We start from the raw sequence: 23022 nt of genomic DNA on the forward strand, positions 1-23022 counted from the left end.
TATTCTTTTAAATTTTTAATAAACTTGGTTTTTAAAATCAATGAAGCATTAGCAAGAGCTAAGTTGAAGGTGATATAATGACACTATTGCAAATACACGCAATAATTTATTTTAAAATAATTCACTTAGCTCTATAAGCAACATGGGATGAGCCCTCTTAAGTGGTTAGTAAAAGACATAAGGATAACCATACTGTTTCAAATCTATTATTCATTTATTCTCTTTCAATCGAAGGGCATAGAATTTGACTACAACTTCAAATTAAGGGTACTCCCATGTTGTAGCCAGAATAATTCTCATTAGAAAGCCCCCCAGCATTCTTCTCTCAGTGGCCTACTGTTCTCCCAAAACCTCAGGCCAGTCATATAGTGTTCAAGTTTGTTGAATTTCTTTAGCTTTCTTATCTGCATTTTTCCATGTGTCAGTCTGTTTACCTAGAATTTCTTTCCTGTTCCTCACAAGCTGACCCTCTTTTTTGGGCTTACTCTTACTTATATTTAAAGCCACAGTTCACACATCATTTCCTCTGACAAACCTTTTTTGCATTTCCTGGACTAGGCTGGATGCCTGTGTACAATCCTGTTCTCTTTATTATACTTCACTGCAATGACATATTTGACTATTTGTCTCCTCATTGTGACTGTAACTTAACTGGGAAAAGGTACAAAGTCTGTTTTACTATGCATTTTATCCCTAGCACCTAGCACAATACCTGGAGTATAATGTGCACATGCTCAGTACAGAATTGTCAAAACTATGAGTTTCTGTGAATTTATGTAAAACATTTCAACATGAATTTTCATTCTGAGGCTATAGATGCTTTTCGGTAAATGAGGTACCTAAATTTAGTCCTCAATAAGTGAGATAGTACAGAATATCTTAATTGCTCTAAATCCACCAGGTTTGTACCTCAAGGAGTTATCTACTCATCTTACTCTTCTGTGATTTAATGAATAAGTCTATCCTCAATCTAACACTTCTATTTATGCATTTACAGACTAATGGGATATAAAGAAGCTGCAAAAGAATACGTTAGTGACACAAGAGGGAAAAGAATTTATTAAATGTAATATATATATAATGCAATATATCCAAACACTGGCAATTGTAATATTAGAATTAGAAAGGTATTACATCTACACGGGTATTTAAATCTAACAGTAGAAAAATTGTACTAATACTTTTCAAATGTAAATCTTATTTATTTACAATAGCAACTGGATTCAATAGATTACCAGAAAATAATTTATCTATGTACTGCTTGGTTTCAACAAGTAGAAAAGAGTTACAGAAACAATTATACATGAAAATCATGTTGAACTTAATCATTGCCACACACATCTAACTCAGGCTATATCTGTACATATTGATTGGAAAGTATAAAGTTTATCTATTCATCATCTATCTATGAAATTTTAAAATGCCCATATTCTTTCAATTATCCAAGTAATCCAAGTGAAATGTATATAATCCCCAAATAAACCATAATTTGTGAATATTTCATAAGTTCTTATTAGACTTTGTTATTTCTTTTTAAGGATGCATTAATGATATAAAAATACTCTTTCACGTGTTTTTAATATACATACCAAAACCTACGGGCAGCTTGATTGTCCACGTGCAATCTAAACTGCTGGGGTAGTTTCCAGGAAACCCGGGGCTGAGGATCACACCACTGAAATCTGACATAGCACCACCACACTGAGCTGCAAGAGAACAGAGGTCCCACTTAAGCCAAAGTACTTTCCTGTATTAAAAACAGACTGAAATTATTTCAAGTCTGAATCAAGTGTCTGAGTTAAAACTGATATAAATCTGAATATTGTCAACTCTCATTCACCACGTACTAGTAATCAAATATAATCAATTGACAAGGCATTTTGTAAATAGCATAAATGGGTAACATATTTCTTTCCTCAGCAGTAAATACAAGCTAAATCAATTATTGTACAGAAAGGAGTAGCTCATGTGCAGTGAATACAATCAAACGAGGAGCACGTATCCTTTTCCATAGCAAGCAGTACATTTTCTCATCCTGAAGTACTTCTAGAATTGTTGTGATTCATTCAAAAGATAGTATAATTTATAGTAAAATCAAGCCAGCAACATACTATATTGATGAGGGATTCATTTTCACAATAAATGAATTCATTTTCCTCTTTTTGTGAGGAGGCTGAAGATTTTTAAGAAAAATATTGGTTTCTATTGGTAATATGCAAGGGATTCACACACCATCAGATATTGTCTCACTTTACCCTAAAATAATCTGGACAAAAAATAGGTAAGTATAAAACAAGTAAAAAGATGCACCCATGTTTGAGAATTTAGGCATAAATTTATGCTTTTTGTAGAATCCCTACTATAGTGATTTACAATTGATAAGCTAACCATAAATTATAAGAACAAATAATTACCCAAGTTTTAACTTTTACATGATTAGATAGAACTATTTAACATGTATTAATAGAACAATCACATTTTAGAAGCTAATTCTTTCCTCTAAGTATACATTTTTATCATTTTATCATAGAAGTACTAAAATACACATCTCAATTGAGGGTTGAAGAATCAAATTTCATGACTGCACATCAAGTTTGAAAGTTACCCATACACTTACCTACAATTTCATTCATTTATTTATTGTTATGAATAGCAACAGATAGATAATCAAACTTCAGGTTATATATCATAAAGGCAAATTCAGTAGAACAATTTATCAATGTTCTATGTGATATCAATAGCCAGTTTGACAGCTATCTTTAACTATGTGAACTGAATAAATTATGTATAAAGCAGATTTTACTAAGGGGATATATATAACCTTGTAGTTAATGTGCATATAAACCTTTCTTTTGAAGTTGTAATTACCATTGAGATCTAAAGATACACCTTTATATTTTTCCATCCTTCTCAAATCTCAGTTCATCCATCTTTAAACCAGAGCAATTTTCAACATATATAAACCACTAATGTTCACCAATTCATTTTCCTAAAATTTGACTGCCCACATATGTTCATTACACAATCTGATAATTAGGGAGTGGTAGAGAAAATATTTTGGCCAATGAAAAGTACTTTTAAGTTTCTGGCAAGAATGCAATTGTAGGTTTGTTTTACTTTGTTCTGAATTTTGAGTGAAAGAACACAAGGACTCTTTTGCTTTCTTGCCTTCACTATCTCAAGTGTTTGAGCTGCTCACTGCCCCTCTAATTCTGCTGTTTTCCATCTCTTTAGAAATGAGCTGAAAATCCTGGCCTCTGCATTGCCCACCTTTCTAGAGTGTAAATCCCAAAATCAGAGAAGAAAGAAGGAAAGAATACAAAGTAAACAGATAATGAAAGAGAAAGAAAAAGAATAACAAACCATAAAGGACGAGAAGAAAAATCCAAAAAGCGCATCTGCCTTCAGCTCCGTACTCATGTCTATTTTCTCAGAGACTCTGCAATTTCATGCACCCCTAGGCCTTGAAAGAAAATGCTGTGTTTCACCAGAAGTTTCACAGTAGACTCTTTTGAGGCCCATTATACTGTTTTTCTTAAGGACACAACCATAGCATAGTCCTCCGAGATAAAATCATCTTTGATTCTTCCTTCAGATTTGTCTCTATTATGTAAAAATCTCAAGTGACTTTTCTTTCCCTCCATCAAAATATCTAGCAGACTGTTTATTTTCCAGTTCATGAGACTGTAACCTTGATACCTGATGACTAAAGTTTTAAGACATTCTCTGAATCAGCCTCCTGCCTTCAGTTTCTCCTTATGATATGGCCATGATGTCAATTTAGACACTTTGTCTTTCAAATATAGTACAAGTTTACTGTCCAAAATTTATAAACAAAAAAAAATGAATACAAAAGAAATAACAGTGCTCTGGAATTCCACTACCCATAGATAACCTGCCTACCTTTATATTCTTTTATTTCTCTGCAGAAAAATACATATGCACGTATATATGTTTATATGTTTACGTATATAATGAAAATAGGATCATACTGTGAATCACTTTAAGCCTTGTTATATTTGACTATATATTGTAAACTTTGAATTATTAAATATTCCATTATAATGTTCACTTCCTTTTTCCCCATTATTGGACCCTTAAGTTATTGCATATTTTTCACTATAATAACTACTGCTATGAATGCCCTGTGTATTTCAGGTTCAGTGCTAAATACTTTTATGCATTCTCTCATTTAATTCTCACAATGGGCCTATGAGGTGGACATTACTATCCCATTCAACAGATGAGCAAACAGAATAATACATTTGCCATACACAGCTATTGTACCTTAGCTGAAAATCAAATGAAGATATACTGGGCATCAAAATATAAGTATTTAATACAGTTTCATACAAATTTATCCTATATAATAAAATTAAAATTTCCAGTTTAATTTTATTAAAATATCACTTCCATCTAGTACTTCCCTTGTTAACAATATACAATGGAATACAGACTTAATCAAAACGCAGTATTTTACCTAAAAACTGAGCAATTTGTTAACAGTAATAATTGGTGCTAGTAATATAGCAAGATGGAAATTGTCATATCATAATTGAGTGGTATTTAAATTGATACAACCTTCTGAAAGCAATTTGGCAATATTAAAGCTTTGAAGTGGTTATATGCAATGACACAGTTAGGAAGGCACATGAAAAACACGTATAAATAAAGAAATGTGTGTAAATGTGTAAATGTGTACCAAATGTGTATAAACGTATATCAAAAAGACAAAAAACTAAGCTAACAAAAGAGAATAACTATACAAATTAGACTATGCTATGTGCCATAAAGCCATTTTAAAAATCAAATTTTTGAAAACATGTTACGGTATGGGAAATTCTTCTAAGTGAATGTCAAGAAGGAAAACATTATAAAAAATATACATACTGTAGAATCCCAAAACTTTAATTTGTTCATTAAACAATATTTATTGGATGCCTACTTAAGATAATAACTGTTCTTGGCACTGGGGATACAGTAATGAACAAAAGACCAAAACTCTCTGCTCTCATATCAGCAGAATATATATAGTAATTATTTTGTTCTTTGTACTCTTTTATATTCTCAATTTTTATACTTAATTGGATATACACACGCATACAGACCCCACATACATAACACACACACACACACACATAAATGGCATTATCTGTATATATAAATTTTTACAATAGGCATTATATGTATATATACAATTTTATAACTGGCATTATATGCATAAATTATAATACCTGAAGAAATATATCATTCAAAAAATGTCATCCAATCTAAAGTCTGAATGCTTTTAATATCTTTTGCCAATTAAACACATCCTTACTCTTAAACATTATTTTCCAGTACTCTCCAACAAAAATTGCACACATGGTACATAGGCATTATGGACTGAATTGTGTCTCCCCCAATATTCATATGTTAAAGCCCTAACTCCCAAATGTGACTGTATTTGGAGATGAGATACCTTCTTTAAGGAGGTAATTAAGGTTAAATGAAGTCATAAGGGTGGAGCTCTAATCTAATAGCACTGCTGTCCTTATAAGAAGAGAAAGAGATAGGGGAGCTCCTTCACAGAGAAAAGACTATGTGAAGATGTAGGGAGAAGATAGTCTTCTACAAGCTAAGGAAAGAAGCTCTCGGAAGAAAACAACCCTGCTAGTGCCTTGATCTTGAACTTCTAGCTTCTAGAACTGTGACAAAATAAATTCCTGTTGTTGAAGCCATCCAGTCTGTAGTATTCCGTTACGGCACCCCAAGCAAACTAATATAATACAGGTTTGTTCACTGTACGTTGGTAGGGTATACAAGTCACACCAATTCTTTTGTTTTTGCCCTTTTTCTTACTCAGAAAGGGTAGTCTTCTTCATTCATTTATCTTAATTACACCTATCATCCAAAACTCTTTGTAAATTTTATGGACTGAATATATTTCCCAATGACTTCAGTCAACACCAATCTCATCTTTCTTAAATTCTAAAACATAGTCAATGGTATTATTTGACACTAAATTATTCTTATTTCATTTCTTTTATTTCTACAACTCTAAATGGTAAACAAATGTTTTAATTATGGAGATCATACCTCAAACTTTTTTTTCCCTACTCTATAGAGCCTAGTATATTAATGGTTGCATACAGACACCAGAAATGAAAAAGAGAAAAAAAATTAAGGTGGATAGAAATAACTGGAAGCTGCATTAAATTAGGACAAAAATTTGGGCCCATACTTTCAAAGCCCCAAGTGTTCTTTTGATACATCCCATATCTCAATTGCCTGTTACCAATGAAGACATCTCATGGGGTGTCATGCTCCCTTTGGTAGACTCCAGCTTCCTTATCTATTTTGGCTCAATAGTAAGCAACAGTATATTTACTTATTTTCCTGATCTATGAGTACTTCTACTACATCATATTGAGAAAACTCTCTGGGAATCAAAAAACCTAATACCTTTCCTCAATTTGCATTTTTAAGTCATCCATTGATATTAAAGTTTGGGGCAAAAAAAATGTAAAAATTTAAAATTAAAAAAGAAAAAAAATGTGAAGCATTTATCTCAAAATATAATTTCCATAAAACCTGACAAAAGGTAAACTATATGTTTGAACAACAACATATATAAGGTGTACCTTTAAAATTTGATACAGTTAATAAATGATTTATAGTTCTTTAACTTACCCAAACAAATTGGGATTGGGTAATTCCATCTTCTCACAGGCCCAGGCATGCATGTAATATGAGAATGACCCTATATAAACAAGACAATGCAGTTCAGCACACATTTTTAAAAGTGTAAATATAACATAGGATAGTGAATGATAATTATGAACACAAACTTAATAATATATTGCATTTTAATATTTTTTAACATTACTGGAAATATTAGTGTGACTTAAAACAAGAAAGGTAATTATATACACTTGTGATAAAATGTAAAAAATAACAAGCTTTTGGTAGAAAAATTAAGACTCTATATCACATTAAAACTGTGGTTTTAACATTGTTCTGCCAAAACATTTTCTACTAAGGTACTGCAATAATTATACCAAGGAAATAGTGGTTTATAATAAATTGCAATAATATTCAAGATGAGATAGATTAAAAAATGATTATAAAATTCTTTCATAAAAATTTGAAAAGTCAACTGAGGTATATTAAATTTTAAAGTCCAGAAAAATTTGATTTCATTTCTGAGACTAATAATTTGGGATACAAGTTTAAAGACTATAAATTATTCATTTTTACTTTTCCTTCCTCTAAAGAATTTATTTACTTAACATGTGAAATAATTTCTGTCTCAATTTTTTTTCTTAATTTCTTAATAGGCCTATGCTTTAGGGAGATTTTTATGAGGTCATATACTGAGACCTTCTAAAACACCAACAAAAGAGTATTAATATAAATACGTAAAGTCAGAATATACATTGCAAATAAACAGTTTTAGCAAAACTTATTTGTAGTCGATTTTTACTGATTTGGGGAATTTATTACCATGGAAGTTTCATTTACTGCTTTAAGTATCACTTTCATTTTTATTTCACATTCTGAAAATCCAGTTCAGTGGTCACATCCAATGTGAACAGAGAGAAAAGTGAAGATTTATTTTGATTCAAAAATCATTTTTGGTTATTTGCAAACAGAAAATTTATTCATTCCAGCAATTTCTCTCACGAATATCTCACTGACAAATTGAATACCTTTTGATTTAATGTTAAATTATGCAGCCTGAGATCAATATTGTTTTATAACTTGTGTATTATCAACGATTAGTCTGTTAAAATATTCTGAAAGGGTAATGAAAATCAAAGCTAAAATTTTAAAATAGACTTACCTGAAGAGAATAGCCTTGATCACACTGAAAGGATACTACATCACCAACCATATATCTGTCTCCAATTTTATTCCCACTGCTAGGAGTTTGTGGTTCAGGACAGGAATCCAAACCAATAGCTAAGAATATTTAGTGATAATAATATAAGTAACTTTCAAATGATGAATGCTTAAATCATGCATATTAAATTACCAAAGCTGAATATTGGTGTCATTAAAACTAGATTTTACATTGAGACATTAAGAATGTTCTGTGAACAAGATTTAACAGTATATGGTTAGAGCAATGTGCTTTGGAACTCCACCACAGAACTATTTCAATTTTCATGGCACCAACCATTAATTAGCTGTGTGATTATATGTAAATTCTTCTTTAACTCACAGCCTAAATGTCTTCTGTGAAATAAAAATAAAAATTCCTAAAAAGAAAATCCCTAAATAAAAATAAGAATAATAATTTATTGTGATAATAAAGTGAAATTATATCTGTAAAACATTCTTAGTAAAATGGCTAAAAAAATTATTTGCTATTTTGTCCATATCACCTGGTACCTTCTTCTGAAAGGGAGATTATGATATAATTCAAAACCCTTCCATTATTTTTACATCAACAACTTATTTTTCAACATAAAAGAATAAAAGCATACAAAAGTAAAAGGTTTTTCTAAAATGATTCATTTAGTTTAGCATTTTTAATTGAAATATAGTTGATTTACAATGTTGTATTAATTTCTGCTGTACAGCAAAATGATTCAGTTATACATATATATATATATATATATACATATATATATACTTTTTTATATCCTTTTCCAGTATGGTTTATCACAGGATATTGAATTTAGTTCTCTGTGCTATAGAGTGGAACCTTGTTGTTTATCCATTCTATATATAATAATTTGGATTTGCAAACCCCAAACTGCCACTCTGTCCCTCTTCCACCCTCCCTCCCCCTTGGCAACTACAAGTCTGTTCTCTATGTCTGTGAGTCTGTTTCTGTTTCATAGATAAGTTCATTTGTGTCATATTTTAGATTCCACATGTAAGTGGTATTATATGGTATTTGTCTTTCTCTTTCTGACTTACTTCACTTAGTATGATAATCTCTAAGTCCATCTACGTTCCTGCAAATGTCATTATTTCTAAAATGATTCATTTAAAGGAATAAAAATTGTTTGATGTTTTTGCCAAAACATTTTTTCAAACATGTGAATGTATTATTATTAAAAACTTTTTATCTTCAATAAGAACCGATGTTTATTATCTATTTCTCTGTAGTTCACATTTTGAACTAATCTAATACATATTTGAATGGAGGGAGGAAGCAGTCACCACTCCAAAATCATTATATATGTGTGTGAATATACATATTCATTATAAATATTCACACTATATATTTATTTATTAAAAAACATTAAAAACTAAATTCTAAAGTGTGACTATATCGTATATATTCCTTCACTCTTTGACCATGTTATTTCCCTCTGATAGATGCTACCATACATAACACCACCCTCTCCATCACCTTTGTTGTATTTGACATAAACTAATAATGAATAATTATGTAATTAGTTGTTCAACGTTTAGCCCCCTCTGAGAATATAAGTTCCAGAAGGGCAGCTTGAAGCACAGAGTCTTAAGCAAGCACTCAATAAACATTCGTTGTACAGATGAATGAATAGTATATAAAAGAAAGTGCATCCCTATTTTATTTCTTAATAAATACAAATGTCTATCTCTGCAAATGGAAGATAGTTTATCTAATAACATAATGGTCAGAGGAGCTAAAAATGATGTCACATTAAAGGATAGAAAATTAAATAAAAGCAGTGACATGATGGAGTTATGGTTAGATTAGAAAGTAAGGCAGTAAAGAGGAGGAGTAAATTGGCCATTTGGGAATGCATTTGAGGCAGTCCTAAAGGAGATAGGGTCATGTGGACTGTAATTCCAATGCCTGGTGCTGCAATTAGCTAGGTCCCTAAACATATGTCAAATCCCATATTTCTTGATTTTTTGTAAACTTGAATTTATAGAACTAGGAAAGATAAGTTACCATTAAGTTGTGACCTACTGTTAAAATTTTAAGGGTTAAATGTCTCACTTCCCCTACCAGATTTTGAGATCCAAGAAAGACAGAAACTGTCTTATATTTACTTTCATCTCATTCAACACCCACTAATGGGTCTTACACATTAAATTCATCCGATTTCATAGAGCCATTTTCAAGAAGTACTAATCAAAAACAAGTTATGATGTAAGCATATATGTCTTGTCAGTATGATTTCACTTTCCTTTGGTACAATCTTAGTTTCTTTGGAGTCCTGAACAGTACATTTATTACCCTTCACCATTAAGGTCATTTATGTGGTCATTCTTGCTGAGAAGGCCAAATTTAGTACACATTCATTTCTCTTTTCTTTCTGTCAAGTACTCCATTCAGGGTCATACACACAGAAAACTATTAATATCCAGAAGTGGTGATTTCCTCCTCTGGGAGGATAAATAAAACTACGGCACACTGATGCCATAGAATATTGAGAGACTCATTTTTAAGTGAGATTTTTCCATAATATATACAGGCACAGCAAAATATTTATGAAAGAGTTTTAACTTTAAAATGTGATATAAAACTCTATAAACTATGCAATAACAATTTCGTAGGTTAAAAATTCTTATATGCAAATAATCACAGGGAAAAATAACCAAAAGGAAATATGTGAAATATTAGCAGTGGTTATGATTCTTGATATGAGATTATTGGTGATTTTTATGTGTTTTCTTGTATATTCCTGCATTTCTGAAATTTTTATAATGGAATGTAAATAATAAAATCACTTATCTGTTAGATGAATTAGTATTAGCAGAGAACTTGGGGGTACAAGAATATACTGCTTTCTATTTTTCTAGAAGAGATTGAGTTGGACCTGCTAATCTGTTTAATATGATTGTCTCAGGGAAGAAACCAAGGTAATGAAGTAATAGATAAGAAAGAGAAGTCATATGTTGATGACCTCTCTCATTTTTTTGCATTCAATTATTTTACATGCACTAAAGAAAATAAAGCAGAGATATCTGAAAATGCTACAGTTCATATTTTAAAATCATTTTTTAATTTACAAAACTGAGTGATTAAATAGTTTAAAAATGTCTTCTTTAATAATTATTTTTCATTTCTTTATAAGTAACAATAGCAATAACTTATTCGTAGGAATCAACAAAGAAAAGGTATTTGTAAAAGTGTTGCAAAGGATTCTCTCCTACTTAACCAAGCCAATCAGCATATTAAGTCATTTTCATCCTTATGAGTGTAAATTTTGTAAAATTATATCCTTGGCAATCAAAGATGCTCTCTGAGTGAATTTTTTTAATGGGAATTGGATCAATTAACTAGGTGTTGTAGCCAAAAACAAACAGAAATGAATACAGGGACAAATCTATATCAAAAATTGTACAGAGTTAATTACACCTGCTGTCAAATTACTGTGGTTAGTTACCCTGGCTGAAAACATTAAAACCTCAGTTCTTCAATTTCCAACATTTATTTATAAACAAAAATTATTCTCTCCCATTCTGACCACAAGGCAACCTGGAGGAGAAAATGGTGTTAATCATATCATTTATATCTGATCATTCTGAATATATATATATATATAGTATTCCATAACAATTTTAATGAGTCTTTAATGCAATGAGAGAGGGAGACAGGGAGGAGAAGCTAAATTATTGCTCAGACTCCCAGTAACATTGTTTTGTAAAAAGAAAAACCCCTTCATGAATCTGACATGACAAGCCATGCATAAATTTATTGAAAATGAAGACCAAAAATACTGAATTTGCATTCATGTGAGAAAAGAACAGGAACTGAACCATGTCTTTGAACAAGAGGTTGTATTCAGTGATAGTGAAGATCTTGTTATTTTAAACATATTGCATGTCTTCAATTTAAAATTTTTTCTCTAAATAATGGATACAAATAACCATTATTTCTATGTTTGCACCATATTTAAGGGTTTTTTAATATGCTGGAATTATCATTTGGCATTCCATATTTATCATTATAACAGTTTGAGAATAATGTAGAAGTTGGTGATAATCAAAGGGTGAATTCAATATGAGCTGGGCTACTAGTTTCTGGACTTATAGAAATCAGCAATGATAAGCATGCAGACTTTTTCCACCATAATGTACCTTGGATTAATTAATTAATCTACTAAAGAAAATTTGTCAAATACTATTATGTTACATGTAATTGTATGTCGATTAAATTCTTTTAGAAGGAACAATTCTGACTTCCAGTAGTCACTGATGAGCAGCAGTGTAAGTTCAGGAACATGTGGTACAGGCTTCTCTCACATTTACCTTGATCCTTTTACTTACTTTACTTCCATTTACCTTACTTAACATTTAACTCAGCATTACTCTGAGAAACTAATTGAATATTCAGTAATAGACACTACTTATCAAATTTTAGCCTACAGAATAAAGATAAGTGAAACGATAAAATAAATAGAATCTGGCATGTAGGTACCATTCACTCATTACATAAGCAATTATTGAGTACCTATTGTGTACTCTTATTGTGTTACATGCATGCTGGAAATGCAAAGATCAATTAGCAACATAAGAAACCACGCTCTGAAGAAATTCTTGGTGGAGCAAGAGAGAGGGTTGGTTTAAAAGATGATTTCAGTGTAGTTGAACAATCACAATATATGAAGGTTGTCTTCTGTTTAAATAATTATTTCACAGGAACTAACCTATGTGAATACCAAAAAATAATACATTTTACCAATTCATGATAATGAAGGGGAAGGTGAATATGCTGTCCTGGCATGTTAAATGAATAATGTTTTAAATTATTTTTCCTTGTTTTATGGAAAAAAGGAGGGAGTGTTTTTTGGTAAAACATACTGTAGTGTTTTGGGAAAGGCAGCAAGAAATGAAGCTGCAAAGGGAGGCAGGATGCAGGTTGTGTAAACAGTCTTATAATCTTAACCAGTGTAGAAAGTTGTAGTTTCCTTCTGTGAGTAATGGAGGGAAAATTCAGTTATTAAGAACACAACCTCTGTCCTCTGTGTGCATCCTGGTTTCACTAGTTTCTTGCTTTTTTTTTAATTTTTATTTTTATAAAGTCTGAGATGATTTCTATGTCTCAGTTCCCTCACCTATAAAATGGATGCAAAAATACCAACCAACTTCATAGGAATATGGTGATGCATAAAGAAAACAATACATGCATAACACTTAGATAGTCCCAGGAACATAGGAAGCTCTCAACAAATGTTAACTGGCATTAGTGAATGGTTTTAAGCATGGAAGTGAGGTTGTCCATTTGCATTCTATTAAGGATATTTTTTTTTTCTGTTCTCATGAAAGTATGTCTCTGTATGTTTAAGATCAATAGGTCTCACATAAATACTCTAGGAATATAAAGAACACGTGTAAAGATTTCTATAGAGGGTCAAAAACTTACGTACCTTCAGTTTTATAATTAATTCACAATGAAAAGTTTCTATATACAGCTAAACATATTGGCTTTTCTATGAGAAAATCCAGGAGACCAAGAGCAGTGTTATTGCCTCAAGATATAACCAGAGAAACTTTAGGAATACAAAAGCACAATGCTTTCCGAATTCAGAAACTTAGGCTGAGCCATCTCTAAGTCAACAGCACAAAGACATGAAAAGTTGAGATGATCATGAAATAAATTTGGTTAAAAGAAAAGAGCAAACTACGCTAAAACTAGAATGGCCCTATATGATTAAGGAATGAAATGTGTTTATAAAGATCAATTACACTTATTTGCATGTAATATATTCTAAGTTAATGGCAATTTAGATTAGAACTGACAAATATTAATAATTTAATTTGGGCAGGATGTGTTTCTATAATTAATATTTTATGAGATGATATGCATAAATTAGAACAAGAAAATTAGTTTAGGTAAAAATATAAATCTTACAATCACTATTTTTCACAAATAATCAATTATCTAATTAGCCCAAAGGAGGAAAACATTTTTAGTGATTATAAAAATAAACTCATTAAGACCTAATGCATTATGTCTTAAGCATATTGCTCAAGGAAGGAGAGCAGTAAAATAACTATTGTGTTGAATTGAAATCTTTTGTAATTTATAAGCTAGAGTTAAATGGACACATTTCTGAGCATTTAATATTTTATGACTATTTTTATGATTTGGGTATTCAGACTAGCCCTCTAACTATTGCACAAGATGAAAAGATGTTTTCAGACCACCTGAGTTTTCACAAGATTGACAGCGAAATTATTAGTGGTAGATATCATGAGTGCTCTCAGGTGTGGGAGGAGAGAAAAATCTATTCATTAAGGTAACATTACCTTTGTCTTCCTCAGAGACTACATCCTGAGATCTTTGAGCACCCCTAAATTTGTAACACCATTACTGCATGCAGTTTCTCCTTTTAAAATATGTACATTTTATAAGTTCAAAACCAAAAACTGCTCATTGATTTATTGATGTTCATTACCCCTCTAGGATTCTCCAGTAGGGAGATTTATATGTGTGCCTCCACAAATATTAGGAAATGTGAGGGAAATTACATATGCATATTACAATCAAATAGTCATTTCAAGACTGTTAATGATGAGGCTGGACCAGAATCCAAGTGGCAAAGCAAGTAGAAACTACAAGTTCTCTTTGTGGAAGTCTATTAACAACTGATATAATTAATGTCATTTCTTGCACTAGGGACATTTTCCCTAGCAGCAAATACATTTGTGCAAGACATGCAATTATAACCAGAATCATGTATGTCTAAAACACACACACACACAAATTGAAGAACAGATTCCCATCTCTCAGTGCTCTTGTGGATCAGGAAACAGAAAAAATGTGATAACTTTACACAAGAAAAATGTTGGAAAAAATATATTAACTCAGAGCAGCTACATCTATTCACATGACTACTAAACCAGTACACATTCCCAACACAAAGAATGATGTAGCTTCATGTCAACTTATGATAGCCCATATCAGAAAATGTAAATCAGACTCTCTTAACAAGTGTTTCAGCTTATCTTGATTAAGCAGAGAAAACTGTATTCTCTAACCTCTGGAACTCTGGTATATTTGCCTTAGTTGTAGTTGTGTCTCCCAAGGTTGCTAGGCAAACATATCTTCTTCCTGCCTTCTTTCTCTTCAACATTCAATCCCTTTTGTTATTAACAGAAAGCAAGATTGACTTTTTTTCTTAATCTTTTCATTAATATTGGCTACTTTATTATATATCAGGTAATTTGTTAGCACAAAATTAATAGAATTCATCAAAGTTTCAGAAACATGTAATTGGAGTAAATTTCCAAATTTATATTTATTACCTCACTTTGTGTGTCCGTAACTTAGAAAAAATGCTCTGATTTGTGGAACAACTACAACCTCTAAGAGAGCATAGTTTGAGCAGTATGACCATAAATGTTAAAAAATATATTCATGAAGGTGGTCAAAAGGTACAAACTTCCACTTATAAGATAAATAAGTATAATGTACTAGGGGTGCAATGTATGACATTATGGCTATAGTTAACACTGCTGTATGATATACAGAAAAGTTAAAAGAGAGTAGATCTTAAGAGTTCTCATCACAAGGAGAAATTTTTTTCCTTCTTTTTTTGTATCTATATGAGATGACAGATGTTAACTAAACCTGTTGTAGTAATCATTTCACAATATATGTAAATCAAACCACCATTTCGTACACCTTAAACTTAAACAATGATGTATGTAAATTATTTCTCAATAAAACTGGAAAAGATTTTTTTTAAAGTATTTGGAGACTAAAAGGTAGAAATATTAATCTCTATTTTCTAGAATTTTATTACTCAATTTCAAATGTTCTATCTATGGAAATTAAAGATTCAAATAGATATAAAAAACATATAAAAAAAAATATGTCTTCTGAAGTATCTATCTGGGATATGTGAGTATTAAGAGAACACTGAATTTATAGTTTAAAAGAAAAAAATCAGTTTTTTATTGATTATCATAGTTTGATTAACTTCTAAAAGCCTAACCGGTAAATAAATAAGTTTGACAGGGCACTCAACCCATTTCCAATCTTTAGGAAAACAGCTTTCAAAGCCATCTTGGTATTTGTCTTATGTATATGTATAGCTGATTCACTTTGTTATAAACCAGAAACTAACACACCATTGTAAAGCAATTATACTCCAATAAAGATGTTAAAAAAAAAATAAGCCATCTTGGAAGACAAGTGTCTAATCCTAAATTCAGAAGTTCCCAGAAGGGATTACATAATCTTTCAATAACTGATACTAACATTTAACACTTTTTACTGTCAGAAAAAAAGCTTTACCCAAACTGAACTTCTCTTCATGAATCTCTATGAATTCTCTTCAAAATTCCTATAGAACATCCTTAGTCTACTGACTAAGCCTGTACTTAGTGTCCTAGTGTGGTAGAAAGGATTTTGGCTCCCATGATGTTATACCGGCAAGCATGTTATGTTACATGGCAAAATGAATTTGTGGATAAAATTAAGAAGGCTAATAAGCTGACCATAAAATATACAGGTTATTGGATGATTACTGGATTATTTTATATATATACGTAAAATGTGGTATCCATTTACCATTTTTTCTTACATTGCAAGTAGCACCAAATGCACCTTCCATATAAGTTTCATTCTTGAAAGCTTATACCTATACTGGCTTATCATTAGTTAAATTGGGAAGTACTTTTGGTTCCTAGATCCCACTGCAAGGTGTGAGATCTAATATTGTAGGTAAATAAAAGTGTTTATGTTGATTTTAATTTATTTAATTTAATATCTAAGATCTAAAAATCAAAGAAAAAGTCTAAAAAATTAAAAGGCCAGCTCTCCAAAGGAATAAAGCAAAACTGTGATCATATACAAAGTGATATCTAAAGTAAAAACCAAAACAAAACACCAGGAACCTAAGAACCATCCTCTACACCTCTCTCTCTCTCATCTCCAACATCTAACTGGCCATAAATCTTTAAATTTTACCTTACTATCTCTTGCATCTTTTAACATTTCATTTACACAACCACAATAACCATCTTCAGTTTCTCATTTGGACCACTGCTACTCCTTTCCTTGGGCATATTCTCTTCCTGCAATGCATTCCCCACTTTCCAAAATAAAAGGGCCTTTGAAAATTCAAAACTGACCATGTTACTCCTCAAATTGAAACCCTTCAACGAATCTCCTCTTTCTGCAAAATAAACCTGTCTGTCATCTCCTTAATCTAATCTTCTGGCACTTAAAATACAATGACAATGACAAATACAACCCGGTCATGTGGGTTCATCTCATTATCAGGAAAGGATGATGTTTCTTGAGGGTTTACTATGTACCTGGCCCTATGATAAACACTTTACATGGATGATCTCATTTAACTCTGACACAATCTTTCAAGTTATATGCTATTATTATCACATATTATAGGTGAGGAAACTGAGTTCTTCGGGAACCTTACAAATCACCTAATGTCACATGGCTATCAAATGGCAGTTCCAAGACAGAAACCTAAGTCTGATTCCAGAATAAAGTATCTTATGTCCACCTACATCCTAGGAGGTCCCTTCAAAGTACCAAGCTATCTCCATATATATACTTTAATTCTTATCTGCCAAAAGGACTTAGATTTGTCCTTTTGTGAAGTCTTCCCTGACTCCACCACCAGGAACCCCTAACAGTTTTGATCACTACCTTCTCTGTGTCATCACCTACATTATACAAAATGTCCTCATACTTTGGCCATTGTGAGAGTAATCTTGGAAGGTTGGTGAAAAGTGCAAATGCTTGGCTGAATCTCATAAAGACTGACAATCTGTTAGGGTGGAGTCTCATCATCTGGATTTTTAACAAGATTTCAAGATAACTATAGCGCACAATTATCTGAGAAGTACCAATTTACCTAAACTATAGTTCCTGTGTTTGCACTGTAATTTTGCAATTATTGCTATTTGCATGTTCTTACTCTCAGTTAGTCTGAAGCTTTTTTTTTTAGGGCTGGGTCTTAAGCAAATATGCAGCACTAACATCTAGAAAGTATACCTAACATTTAGTAGGTAGTCAAGAAAAATTTAATAAACAAGTAGGTTTGTGCTTATATTTTGGAAGCAATAAGGAGATGGAAAATTATGGGAGGAAATTAATTGTTGCCTTTCTTCAGTAGATAATAGGAAAACAATATGAAGTTATCAAAATGGACCTCTAGAAATATTAACAAGACCAAGTCATGAGAAGGATAAATTGGACAGAAGGAACATCAGATCTGTATAATCATAATCATAATCATACTCATAATCAGGTATCCCAAAGTTAAAATGGCATGATCTCAAGTTAGAGGAGAAAAATTGCACTATATGATAAACATCAGCCATTTGTCAGCATTTCCCTTTTAAGTAAATACAAAGCAAGGCCTATCTGTCTAGTATGTGCCATCATATAATCTAGATTGCTTTTTTTCTGAAAACCTCATGAGTGAGTAGGAAAATCAGACAGAGAAAATACTCACTTGCTAGAAGGAATCTCAGCCAAATTTCCTTTTCGCAAGACAGAAGAACATCTGCCATGTTTCCTGAAACATTTACTACTTAAAATATTCCTTTAGGAATTTAGAAAGAGTCCACTTTTTTGGTTAAAAGAAAAAAAAAAAAACATGAAATCTGTCATTTTTACAGCAAACCTTAATGTGTTTTGCATCTGTTGCTGGTATTCATAGTGTGATTATGAGACTGTTATTTCCCTGATGTGATTACTTCCTTATGTTACCCTGTGGGCAGAACTGTTATATCAGGGGTTGTAAGAAATGAAATACCAAAGATGTGCAGTGAAATAGGTGTCTTCTCAATGGAGGAAAGCTAATATAACTACCTTGTTTATAATACACACACACACACAAAATTATTTTTCCCAGTACCTAACTGCTTAAGCATTTTGCTTTTTCTAAATATTGAAACAAATTTAAAAATTTTTTTCTTAAAGTCCTTGTTTATACTCATTTAAAAAATATAGTTTTTTTTCTTACAGAGGATATTGTGTTCTTACCTCTCAACCACTGATTTGGTAGGCTTCTGAATACATAAGGAAGTTCTTTAAAATTTTTATGTCTAGTTAATACAATCTGCCTCCACAAGTGGACAGACTCTTGCATTACCACAAAATATTCTTCCACTAAGTGGATATTACCATTTTGAAACAGAAATTAAGGTGCCCTTTCCTCAAATAAGTCAGATTATTTGCAAAAAAGTCATTGTGTTTGGGCATATTCTCTCAAGTTTCTGGAAATAATACACTCAATTTGCAAAGAGTGAAGAGACAGACTTTGAGATCGCCCTGCTGGACACTGTACCAAAACCACAGCTGCTCTACCCAGCATTTGATACACCAAATCCATTGAAACTGCTTTTCAACATGTTATTGACAAAGCAGCTAAAAATGCATGCCATAGCTAGTTTTATATATTTGTCTTTAAAGACTAGAGCAGAGGTTATTAGTCATTTTAATCCTGTAAAGTTCTATTTAAATTTCCTTGTTCAACCTTTCCCCATTCTCTTGCACTTACTCAATACTTTGCAAATACTATGTTAATGCCTTTATTGATTAGATAATAGATTTGAAAGCATTTAGAATATTCCAAAATCTGTTTAATTAATTAAAGTAACAGTAGGCATTCTTTGGCACCAATTTCTCTACTGTCCACTAAATGTATCTCTTTTTCCTCTCCTCTCTTTATCTGTCCTTCTGTCCTATTTGGGCTCTTTTTTCCCATACTTTCTAACTTTCTTTTTCTCATATAATTCTCTACATTTCTTCATTTCTCTATTTATAATTCCCATTTTAATTCAGGTTCACTGACTTTGTTTAAAAACAACACACAAAACTGGAGTATATTTTTCAGACAATATTACCACATGCAACTATTTAGTGAGGCATTTATTTAATTTCTCCAAAAAGAAAGTTCTTTTCTACCTGGAGAATATTTTAACTTCTTCTGTTAAGTTATAATTTGATAAAAATTAATGTTTTAATATACTTTTATAAGCTCTTTGTGGTACTGGTATTTTTATTATATTTACCTTAATCCAGGGATTATTTTAGAATTTTGTACCTATTAAAAGAGAGCATTCACTTGGACTGGAAGAATTAGTATTGTTAGAAGGGCCATACTACCAAAAGCAATCTACAGATTTAATGCGATCCCTATCAAATTACCCATGACCTTTTTCACAGAACCGGAACAAATAATCTTAAAATTTATGTGGAACAACAAAAGACCCTGAATTACCAAAGCAATCCTGAGGAAAAAAAAAACAAACCCTTCCCAGACTTCAAACAATATTACAAAACTATAGTAATCAAAATGGCACTGTGTTGGTGCAAAAACAGACGTATATACCAATGGAATAGAATACAGAGCCCAGAAATAAATGCACACACCTGTGGTCAATTAATCTTCAAAAAAGGAGACAAGGATATACAATGGAGAAAAGGCAGTCTCTTCAGCAAGTGGTGTTGGGAAAGCTGGACAGCCTCATGTAAATCAATGAAGTTAGAACACTCCCTCACACCATATACAAAAATAAACTCAAAATTGTTTAAAGATCTAAATATAAGATGTGACACCATAAAACTCCTAGAAGAGAACATAGGCAAAACATTGTCTGACATAAATCGTAGCAATATTTTCTTTGGTCATATTCCCAAGGCAAAAGAAATAAAAGCAAAAATAAACACATGGGACTCAATCAAACTTATAAGCTTTTGTACAGCCAAGGAAACCATAAACAAAATGAAAAGACAACCTATGGATAGAATGGGCATCATCATAAAATCTACAAACAACAAATGCTAGAGAGGGTGTGGAGAAAAGGGAACTTTCTTGCACTGTTGATGGGAATGTAAATTGATACAGCCACTATGGAGAACAGTATGGAGGTTCCTTAAAAAACTAAAAATAGAACTACCATATGATCCAGCAATCCCACTACTGGGCATACACCCAGAGAAAACCATTATTCAAAAAGACACATGCACCCCAGTGTTCATTGCAGCACTATTTACAATAGCCAGGTCATGGAAGCAACCTAAATGCCTATCGACAGATGAATGGATAAAGAAGTTGTGGTACATATATACAATGGAATATTACTCAGCCATAAAAAGGAACGAAATTGGGTCATTTGTTGAGACGTGGGTGGATCTAGAGACTGTCATACAGAGTGAAGTAAGTCAGAAAGAGAAAAACAAATATCGTATATTAATGCATATATGTGGAACCTAGAAAAATGGTACAGACGAACCAGTTTGCAGGGCAGAAATTGAGACACAGATGTAGAGAACAAATGTATGGACACCCAGGGGGGAAAGCAGCAGGGGGTGGGGGTGGGGGTGTGATGAATTGGGAGATTGGGATTGACATGTATACACTGATGTGTTTAAAATGGATGACTAATAAGAAACTGCTGTATAAAAAAATAAATAAAATAAAATTCAAAAATTCAAATAAAAACCAAAAAAAATAAAGAAAAGACAACCTATGGAATGGGAAAAAATATTTGCAAACAATGCTACTGACAAGGGATTAATTTCCAAAATATATAAATAGCTCATATAACTCAATATCAAAAAAAAAAAAACCAAAAAACCCAATCAAAAAATTGACTCAAGACCTAAATAGACATTCCAAAGAATTCATACAGATGGCCAACAGGCATATGAAAAGATGCTCAACATCGCTAATTATTAGAGAAACGCAAATCAAAACTACAATGAAGTATCACCTCACACTGGTCAAAATGTGAGTGGTCAAAAGTATCACCTCACACTGGCAAGCTACTAGGTATTATTAACACCTATTATTTGTTAAGATATGGCTTAATTTCCTTCATTTATTGATATAAATAAGAGGTTCTAACCAAAAGAACAGTTTGAAAAATATTATAGATAACTGGATAAATAATTCCATTAAACTGTAATGTCCCTATACTGTTTACCTTATACAAATAAAGGACCTTTTTGGCATTCAACAAAATATTTTATTTTAGAAATTTGAAAGTTGTATAAAATATACTAAAAAAGTTTCTTCAATTTCTTTGTTATTATGATAATTTAATAGTTTGTATCATGAATAACTATCAAAACATATGCTGCTTTTGAACTGCATCACCTATAATGATGTCAAATTTCTGATTATGACATTCCATACCTTTCAGGAGTAGCCCTGCCTATATAAGCAGCCACATTTCCTGGTGCTGTCACAAACCTTATGCACCAGCCTACTGAACTAGTTGCAATCCTTGTAACATGCCATGTATCATAGCTCTGTCTAAACCTGAAGTTTGCATGTTAAAAATATCCACTCTTTCTTGTTTAACTGTAAAACTCCTGGTTATTTGTTAAGATTCAGCCAAAGTGTTACCTCCTATTTGAAGTATTTCCTGAACTTCTTAAATGGAGCTGATTTCTTATTGCTTTCATGTACTCTACCGTAAATATCTCTATTCCTGTATTCATAGCACTGTATTATTGCTTATCTCTGTCTCTTCTACTAGACTGTGATCTCAGAAATGATACTGTGACATATTTATCTTTGCACTTCCCATATTGAGCATTGTGCCTATTATATAGTAGGCATTCAAAAATATTTATTGGTTGAATGCAAAATGAATGAATGAAACTTTTTGTACTTATTTGTCACCTATTTACACCACAAGGATACATTTATTATATCTGAGGTTAGCAATAGCTGGAAAACGAACCTCAACATAAAACAAAAATAATTGTCAAAAATCAATTAATTACTATTTATTTAGTACATGCTCATCGTTGTCGTAGCCTCTGTTCGTTTCCACAGGGCATTTCTTTTCTATCAGATCTTCCTGTGTAAGTAATGATGTTACAATGATGGATTGAGTGGCCTGGACAAAGTGATATTGAGGAGATAGTACTCAATGGGATACCTTCAGAAAGCAAAAACCAACAGAATTATAAAATGTGTACAGACCAACGTGCTAAATTCCTCTATGAACACTAGCATAGGTGTAGGTATACTGATGTCAATGATATATATCAACATTATGTATTTGTTACCTTTTGCTTCTAGGTGTTCTGTCACTTATTCTTTACTCAGCCAACAAATGTGTTGTGAATGCATTATAAGATTC

At 31.8% G+C, this 23022-nt stretch overlaps 1 protein-coding gene across 3 annotated transcripts in view; it reads right to left on the bottom strand.

The window, feature by feature from the left end:
- Nucleotides 1-23022, bottom strand: part of CSMD3 (CUB and Sushi multiple domains 3) — a 1197799-nt gene that overhangs the window by 119800 nt on the left and 1054977 nt on the right. For all 3 annotated transcript variants that reach the window (XM_061171997.1, XM_061171996.1, XM_061171995.1), the window contains 3 exons: nt 7826-7944; nt 6673-6742; nt 1590-1706 (listed from right to left, as the gene is read on the bottom strand). In XM_061171997.1, the coding sequence (XP_061027980.1) occupies nt 1590-1706; nt 6673-6742; nt 7826-7944 (306 nt within the window). The remainder of the gene's footprint in view (nt 1-1589; nt 1707-6672; nt 6743-7825; nt 7945-23022) is intronic.

This window comes from Eubalaena glacialis, chromosome 17, assembly GCF_028564815.1.
Source record: "Eubalaena glacialis isolate mEubGla1 chromosome 17, mEubGla1.1.hap2.+ XY, whole genome shotgun sequence".
Classification (NCBI taxonomy): domain Eukaryota; kingdom Metazoa; phylum Chordata; class Mammalia; order Artiodactyla; family Balaenidae; genus Eubalaena; species Eubalaena glacialis.